Source organism: Melanerpes formicivorus, unplaced genomic scaffold, assembly GCF_026170545.1.
Source record: "Melanerpes formicivorus ecotype bairdi unplaced genomic scaffold, bMelFor1.0.p_v2 SCAF_1, whole genome shotgun sequence".
Taxonomy (NCBI): domain Eukaryota; kingdom Metazoa; phylum Chordata; class Aves; order Piciformes; family Picidae; genus Melanerpes; species Melanerpes formicivorus.
Window position 1 is genome coordinate 22,009,299 of NW_027142353.1, and position 8,979 is coordinate 22,018,277.

General features: G+C 50.5%; 1 protein-coding gene across 2 annotated transcripts in view; it reads right to left on the bottom strand.

Moving 5' to 3' along the window:
- The window catches only part of IRS2 (insulin receptor substrate 2), a 32,656-nt gene extending 24,041 nt beyond the window's left edge, over window positions 1–8,615 (bottom strand). Inside the window, exons 1-2 of one of the 2 annotated variants that reach the window (XM_068170155.1) lie at window positions 4,639–8,615; window positions 723–3,336 (exon numbers count right to left, since the gene is read on the bottom strand). In XM_068170155.1, coding sequence (XP_068026256.1) covers window positions 3,311–3,336; window positions 4,639–8,122 — 3,510 coding nt within the window. In that variant the 5' untranslated portion in view covers window positions 8,123–8,615 and the 3' untranslated portion in view covers window positions 723–3,310. Of the gene's footprint in view, window positions 1–722; window positions 3,337–4,638 lie in introns of those variants that run through there. The other variant, XM_068170213.1, reaches the window with a different exon arrangement.
- Between the last annotated feature and the right edge of the window lie 364 nt (window positions 8,616–8,979).

Consider the following 8,979-nt stretch of genomic DNA (forward strand, 5'->3'; position numbering starts at 1 on the left):
GTTTCTATGAGCAGTATAGCTAAACATAAAGCACAAAGCCAAATAAAAGTCTAATAGATGTAACATTTTAATATTTGATCAGCTTGTAAAAAACTGACATGCATATAATCAACATAATTTAAAATATCAAAGGCTTCACTTAATCTTAGATAACTTCAGTTTACATTTTGTGTTCCACAGAGTGGCACCACTAAGTTCAGACCTAACAATTTTGGTTTGGGCAGCTGTTAAAATGTAATCTAAGAGACAAGAATTGAGTTTCAAGACGTTGTAAGAGAAAACCTTGAAATAAGCATAAGAGTTAAAAAAAAAAATTACATCTATGTAATGTATTAAAAGTAGTTCAGTCCTTTCTGCTGTTAATTTTTATACTCTCACAGAACTTAGCAATATGAAAAACTGCAACTAATTTATTGAAAAAAAAAAAGACTTTAAAAGATGCATAAATTTCTAACATAGCACATAGTTCTTGTAATACTTTTGTAATTTTAAAATCAATGCAAATTTTGTTAGACAAACATTCTCATGCTACTCTGAGAACCAAAACTTTATGGCAGTTGACATACTAGAGGGGAAAAAACCCAACCAAACCAAAAAAAAAAAAAAAAAACCACCACAAAACTACCCACCCTTAATATTATTCATTGTTCAAAATAATCCCAAAGAAAGAAATTAGTGTGATGTCTTCAATAATCTAAAACGCCATCAGAAAGACACAGGAAGAGATTTCTTAAAATAGGCTTTTTATTGTTTATGTGCAATCATAAAACCCTCACAAAAGTAAAAGCTAATTGACAAGGCAGGGGGCATTATTATCAAAAATCACCTTACTATGAACTTAAGTAGCTGCATTACAGATGATGACTTCTTTAAATAAATCAAGACATAAGAAGCTAACACAGGAGGAAAACAACCCTCAGGGTGTTTTTTCACCATGAGACTAGTATCTGTTCATTTTAGAAAAATAGACCAACTACTAGAAACATTTATAAGTTACAGAGCATTTCATTAATGGAAAAGAAAACAAAACTCAACTCCATTGTTTTCAATTAAGTAAAATTCCCTATTAAACAACCACCAAATTTAATGGGAATTTTAATTAAGGATTTCAGGATTATACATAAAGAGCAAAACTTTAACCCTACCAAAACAGGCACAGAGCTCCCATTTGACTTCACTAGAACTCAGATCCACAATAAAAAGTCACATCATCATTGGATATAATCTGTCATAAATATACTGGAATAAATAATTTGCACTCTGAGAAAAATGAGTGTGTTTCCATAAATAATGAAAGCCATACACAGCTCATACGTTTTTAAGCAAACAAGCAGTCATAATTTAAGAACAAAGGCTAATTATCATCAAGTAACAACTTTCAACCAACCAGTAACAGTATTATTTTATTTACACATCAAATGAAGGCAAGTGTTTCTCCAATTCTTAAATATTTGCAGACTTTCAGAACACAGTAAAACTAAACAAACTGATAATTTCAAGCAATCTTTTAATTGTTCTGTTTTTGACAGCAGTTGTGGATGCACTTGCTTGTTCTTGCCATGACAGCATAATATGGACAGAGATCTCCAAAAGCACAGCACTCCCTGCAGCAGAGGCAAGTTACTGATATCACAGAGGCAAGCTACACGTGAAAACCAACTACCTTTAGATGATACAAGTAACTCCCCTTAAAACACTTATCCACAAGAAAAGACATCTACCGCCACACAATGTAAACTGTTAACTTTTTAACATGTATTTTACACAAATCAAAATAGCAACTTACTGAGAAAGTAATTACCCATATCTCTGAGATTCTCCTAGTCTAAATATTAAATGTATGTGAATTCTCTATTGTTTTAAAATTGCCAGAAACCCCATGTGGTTTTTGAGAAGTTTTGAAAACATGAAGTTTTTCTAATAATAGTTAAAAAGAAAATTTGGGGGGGGGAAAGTGCAAACAGCTAATTAAACAATGCCAATTCTATATAAGCTTTCATGTGTAAACCATTATTTTTGACAAAATTAGATTCTCTCAAATCTACCTGAATTATTCCTGTGTTAAAATAACCTTGCTTATGCTCAAAATACAGTTTTCTTTAAATTGTGTATGTGTTCCTCTGTAGCACATTAAATGCTTAGTAGTGTCCCAAGTCACAAGGTTTGAAATTCAAACACACTGGCACAATTCTTGGTTGATATTTTTAAGCACTGGCAGAGGCCCTTCTGTAAACAAACGATGTGAAATCTCAATTAAAACCAAAAGAGAAACTAGGAAATTTGCAAAAAGTTAATGACTTCATTCGATTTACACCAATAAAGCCCTTTGTGGTATATTCCTCCATCCCTATGCTATGACTTTTCCAGTTTGCCTGCCACAAGTGCAATGAACCTGCAACCTCGTTTTTGGTACCTAACACTTCAGGCTGCTGACTGATGATGTTTGTGTGCGGTTTTCCCTACAGCCTTAGCTTGATCTTGGCGGCATTAATCCCGTAACCCTGAGCATGCCCGGGAGGCATCCATCGCACACACTCAGGGAAACAGGATGGTGGAGATAGCAGACTCGTCTTCTACAAAGAGACAAAGTCTCTATGAGTTTCTCCGCACCACCTCTTAATGTAGTTTGTGTTTAAAAGCCTACGGGAGAGCAGAAAAATAAATTTGCATGCAGATTAAATATTAAAATAAGGCAAGCCGCCCTTTGACAAACATAGAGCAGAGCTGAACCATCTCCCCCATGTGCCGTGCACCACGCTACCACAGCTGTTTATTGCACCGTTCTTTTGTTTACTGGAAGGAAAGGCCAGCGGTCAGCTCCCCTTCCTTCAAAGATCGACTGCTCTTCCATTCCTGCTTTTTGCCCGGATGGTGACTGCGGTCCCATCCGCTCCAGGTTTTCTTGGCCCTCCCTCCCCCTGCTGTAGGGTCAGGAGTTTGGGGAATGTTGTGGAAGTAGCTCTTTCCCAACACGAGGCTTAGTTTGTAGTTGGGGCTATTGGTGGCTCAAGAAAAACTCCCCAGTTTTAAGAACTCAATTTTGTAAAGCAAGGGGCGCAATGGTTTGTCGGTGCCTGGGGGTTGCAATCCCACAGCTGGGCGAGGAGAGCAGGCACTAATGCACACCAGTCTCTCTGAAGCCACAGGGATCCTGAAAACGACCCCAGCAAAACTAAAAGCAATAGCCAAGTAACACTCAGCTCTCAACCTTTCCAAGTAATTCAGTATATGAGTTCAAACTCTGACATTTCATTCAACAATCCTCTCGTCTTAATTAGGTTCAAAGCTTGCTCTGCAATCGATGGGTCTCTCATCTTTTCCATCTTCCTGTACTTCCTATCAAAAGAAAAAAATTCTTCTTCAAAATCAACTAGCTACTGAGAGAACAGAAGAAAAACAAACCTGCAACTGACTCTTGGAAACTCTCTGTTTGCTTATTATTGATACCCTCTATCAGCACTGGGAACACAGGAACAAAAACTACTCACTCTCCAAGCAACTGCTTTTAGGTGGGTATGCCATTTCACCCAGGCAGCCCCATAAACATCTATTACAGTTATATATGCATAAGGGGGTTTAAGTACCATGCCTTGCATAAATTCATGAGCAAAGAGAATCCCTACAGTGTCTCATCATTAACTTTTAAGCTTTGACAGACTGGATGTTCTGTGCCCTCCTCAACCAGCGCTTAGCTCTATAAAAATGCTCACTCTCCAAGAGGAGGCAGGTTGCTACTGGGGGTTTGTGTGTATTTCTTTATTTTTGCTTTGGGGTTTTTTAACAACATGACTAGCACCTCAACAAAGGAACAACTGCGTAATTAATACATACATTCTCTCTCACACTAAGTTTCAGATTTCTTTGGTTTCCTTTTGAACACTAAGCACTTGCAATCTATACAAAAGCAAGGCAGACAACTGGAACTGTGCTGCCAACTGGAACATAGTTACACACCACGATGGGGTGGGCCTTTCAAGTGAAATGTGTGATACAGCATGCCACAGCTCATGCACATCGTGACTTGGGGGGGGGGGGGAAAATCACTTTTTTTTTTTAAATTTACATTCCATGCTCAACATGATTTACTGTTAAACTTTTGCAAGAGGTATTTCAAAACCAAGACATTATATTTATCCTCAATTTGATATAATTAACCTTCCCAGATAAAGACCCAAGCATTTTTATTTGTTTTTTGGTAATCTGACATCCTCAGACCAACAATCCTGCTTTTTAACTCAATCATTCTACATTTAAAAATAGTATTTAAAAGCTATATTAACATAAACTATTTTAGTCACATTTTCCAAACATGTCCCAAAATCTTACATAAACTCTGAAATACAGCCCAAACGTAATAGCCATGTAAACATTAGCTTCTATTGGGGTACCCAGAAGTATACACTCATAATAGCATGGTAAAATTCAAATGTGAGGAAATATTCCAAAATTAAACTTTTTCTCATGCTAAGAGCCAGCAAGTCCCTCCAAGATTGTTTATTTCAGGACATACTGGGATAAAGAGATTTTTAAGGAAGTGAGGAAGCAAAGTGCCCTACTCAACACAACACAGCCCCGTGGTGAAAAACAAACACTAGGCACAAAAAGGCATGGCAGGCACTGTCAGATGTAGCTACTCACCTTTCACAGCACTTGCTTCTTTCAGGTTGTGAGACAGAAAGTCTATGCTGGCATAGGTGCTCATCTCTACTACGTTGATGCCCCCGTTGAGGACACGACTGGCTTTCAACCTGGCTTTGTCACAGTTTGCCAAGGTCCCGTCCACCACGTCAATGGCGATGTAGTTGAGGCCGTTCTGGAAGCCAGCCGAGGTCTCCCGGCACATGGGGCTGCTACCCTGCTCTTCCTCCAGACCTTCACTTTTCCTGAGGGACACATTCTCCACCGAAGCCGAGTTGTGCCGTTTGGGGTTGTGTGCAAAGGAAGGGGACACGGGGGTCACAGTGGTGGTGGAAGAGAAAGTTTCCGAGCTGTGCCTCCTGCGCCCCTGGGGATCTGCCCGGATGACCTTGGCCCCCCGGTTTGGGTCTGGGGGAGGGCTAGAGAGAATGAAAGCTTCCACTCCAGAAAGGGTAAGCCTCTTCACCCCAGCTGTGGGGCTAGTGACCCGGGCACTTTCTGGCTTCTGAACAATGGGCTGGGGTGGTGTAGTGGCCATGCCAAAGGTCATTTCGGTGTAATCCCCACCGTCAGATGGGCTGGACGAACAAGCCACCACCACAGCTGCCTTCATGTAACGCCCGTCTGGCTGGCTGGTGCTGGAGGAAGAGCCTGGCGAGAGCGCTTCCAGGGAGCCCACCGAGACTGTGCCCGACTGGGAAGGAGACTGTGACCCGAAGTCAATGTTCATGTAGTCAGAGAGAGGGGAGCGCCTCTGCCCCGTGCCAGAGCCCAGGGAGGAAGCCGGGCTGTCCGCAGGTAGAGAGGGGGGAGAATAGACGGCAGCATCCCCGAAGTCGATGTTGATGTATTCGCCAGGGCTCTTGGGCTCAGGCGGCAGAGGGTGCTCATTCATGCTGGGCAGCATCGTCCGCAAGGTTTCCAAAGAGAGGCGGCTGGGCCGGGCCACCCGCTGGCACCGCTGGCTCAGGAAGCTCTCAGTCCGACTGTGCCGCAGAGGCGAAGGCACCGTGTGGCTGGAGGTGAAGATGTCAGCAGGTGACTGGCCTGCTCCGCACACCGCCTCCTCCGGGATCATCCTCCCTGGGGAGTTCATGAAGACGTACTGGTCGCTGTCCTTTGCCGGCCCCTGGCTCTTGTAAGAGCGCGGTAAGGAGCTGTACGAATAGCAGCCGGACTTGGGGGGCTCGCCAGACCCGTGCCCCGTAGGGGAGAAAAATAAGTCCGGGGGGGTGAGGGAGGGAACCTGAGGCCCATGCTGGGGTTCCCGAGGGGACATATTGATATAGTCGCCATTATTTAGCCGCCCGTCTGAGCTCTCCACGGACAGCTTGGAGCCACACCACATCCTCATGTACCCGTTATCGTCAGGAGAGCTCTCCCCGGGTGAGCTAGTCTTGTAGCTGCTCCCGTTCCCAGGGGACCCACCACCTACCTCCGCCCGGGGCTGCAGGATCTGCTTTGGGGCGGACACGCTGGTGGGGCTCATGGGCATGTAGTCATCGCCGCCCCGACTTCCCTGCCCTAAGGCTGCAGCCACGCCGGGGGTCATGGGCATGTAGCCATCATCATCTCCTCCTTCTCCTCCTCCCCCCCCTGTCGGCGGTCCCAGGTTGGTGCTGCTGCTGCCAGAGCTGCGGTGGGAACCGATCTCGATATCCCCGTAGTCCTCTGGGTAGGGGGTGTAGGTGAATTTGGGGGAAGCCCCGGTTTGGCAGGAGGAAAAGAGGCGGCCGGCGCTGCCGGCGAAGGTGGCGCGCATCAGCGTGTACTCGTCGAGGGAGGCGGAGGAGACCTGCGGCTGGGCGTGCCGCTGCCGGCACGGGGTGGTCAGGGAGTAGGTCCGCTTCCGATGGCCCCTGTCGGCCGCGGCGTCGGGACAGGGCCGGTAGCACAGGCGGCCGCTCGGAGGCCTCTCCATCGCCATGTAGCCGTAGAGGTCGGTGCTGCCCCCGGGGTCTCGAACCGGAGGCGTCTCAGGCACCGACTCGGGGGTGTTGCTGCGGTTGCTGGCAGTGGAAAAGGACGAGAAGGGCCGCAGGTCGCCGCCCGGACTAGAGCCATACTCGTCGAAGGACATAAAGCCGGCGTCACTGGGAGAGCCGGAGACAGAGGCACTGCCACTGGATGGGCGCTGCGGGTGATGAGGGTGGACAGGCTCGGAGCCGAGGCCGCTGCTGGAGGAGAGGCTGATGGGGCTAGTGGCGGAGGGGGGCGAGTGAGACGTGGGCATGGACATGGAGCGACTGTTCTGCAGGCCGCCGCCAGCCAGCACCGGCAGTAGCTTCCCCGCTTGCCGGCCTCCGCTAAGCGTGTGTGAGCGGCTGAGGGGTGTCCTCACGGGGCCGGGGCTCATGGGGCTGCCAGCCACCGAGCCCACCCGGCAGCCGTCGCCCTCGCTGGCCGTTCGCACTCGGCACGGCGTGCACTTGGTACCGGCGGCAAGGCTGTCGGTGCGCGAGCGCCGGAGGAGGCCGGTCTGGCTGGGAGGCAGGTTGACCAGGTGGTGGTGCCGGCGGCCGGGCACGGTGGTGGGGTGAGTGGCAGAGGCGCCACTGCCGCCGACGCCTCCAGCCCCCCCGGAAGAGGATGAGGATGAGGACTGGCTCTTGCTGCGGGGCCGGAATTCGTAAAGCTCCTTCAGTGCCTTCATGGCCTCCAGGATGGTCTCATGGATGTTCTGAGCCACCACCGAATCGTCTGCCTGCATCCAGAGCTCGCCGGGACCGGTGGCTGCCGAACGCCCCACCTCGATGAAGAAGAAGCTGTCGGAGTGTCCGCAGCGGCGGATGTTCATCAGCTGCAGTGTGACCGAGGGCAGCTCACAGTTGAGGCGCACGAACCCGATGGTGCGGGCCGAGAGGCAGAGCCGATGAACGCCTGTGAGGTTTTTGCTCTGCCCCAAGCCCTTGGGCTTCAGTGTCACCTGCCAGACCTCTCGGTAGGCAGCAGCGGCCGGCGTGATCAGCCCATAGTTGAGGTCCTCGCCGGCGGCAGCCAGGGAGGCGGCGGCCGCGCTGCAGGAGGCGGAGAAGGGGGAGGCGAGGTGGCGGTGTGGGGACCCCTGGCAGGCCGCTGCCTTGCCCTCATTCAGCAGGTCAGTGAAAGCCTGGTACCAGCCCTCCTGCTCTTGCTCGTTCTCGGCCGCCACAGCGAAGTACTCGTCCTTGGTGTAGAGGGCGATGAGATACTTGTGCTTGGCGTCCGCCCGCTTGTTGATGTTGAGGCAGGAGTCCAAGGCGATCACCCGTTTGGGCGCCCCGGACTTGTTCCTCCATTTCTTCTCGTTCTCATAGTACTCTAGCCGGGCGCCCCCCGCCTCCTCCCCACCGCTTGGACCCCGCAGCACGAAAAAGCGCTTGTGGCCGTGTTTCTGTTTGCGCAGGTACCCGCACTTCCTCACGCCTTGGTTGTTGTTGTTGTTGTTGTTGAGGTTGGGGCCGGGCGGGGAGCTCAGGGGGGCCAGCACGGCGGGGCTCGCCATCCCCGACCCCACGCCGGCAATGCTGCCCGGCTCCTCTCGCTGCTGCCGCCGAACGATGCTGCGGGCCGAGTGCCACGAGGAAAAAAAATAGAAGAAAATGAAGATAAGCGGGGAAAAAAATATATATAAAACAGAGGAGAAGAAGAAGCGGGTAAAATAAAGTTATTCCTTCGCAGGAAGAGCGCGGCTGCCCGAAGCTGCAGCGGGGTTCTCCGCCGTCGCCTCTAAGCAGCGGATGCTGCCGGCGGCCGCCCGGCGTCCTCTCCGCTTCGGTTACCGGCGCCGCCGCTGCCGCCGCTTCCCAGCCGCTGCTGCTGCCGGTGCCGGCGGGAGTTTCGCCGTAAGTAACACATCGCGAACCGAGTGCCCCAACTAAAGAGCAAAACAACACGTGACCGCCGCCTTACCGAGACGCTCACACACCGAGACGGGGCGGAGCGCGGCCACAGCCGGCACCGCCCCGCATTGGTCGCTGCACCGCGCGAAGGACAGCCCACTCGGCCAATGTGAGGGCGGGGCGTGCCATCGGGAGCGAAGCAGCGCAACGCCGTTGGGAGATGGGAGCCTCGCCCTCCACCCCTGTCCCGCCCCTCCGCGGCGGGCGCGTTCCCGCCCACAGCCTCCGGTCCCCCTCAGGCGCAGCGGGTCCCGCCTCGCTCCCCCCGCAACATAGCCACCGCTGCCGTCCGCATACACAGCCTGGAACGTGCCGGGAGTACGGGCATGGGGGGGACACCTAGTACACCCGGCGAGCCCTCGTACTGTCCCTTGTCATCCATCGCAGCCTTGGCGGGCGGGACACGGGGCTGGGGTCACCAGCGGAGCTCTCCGCGGCCATCAGGTGCTGCCGACCTACC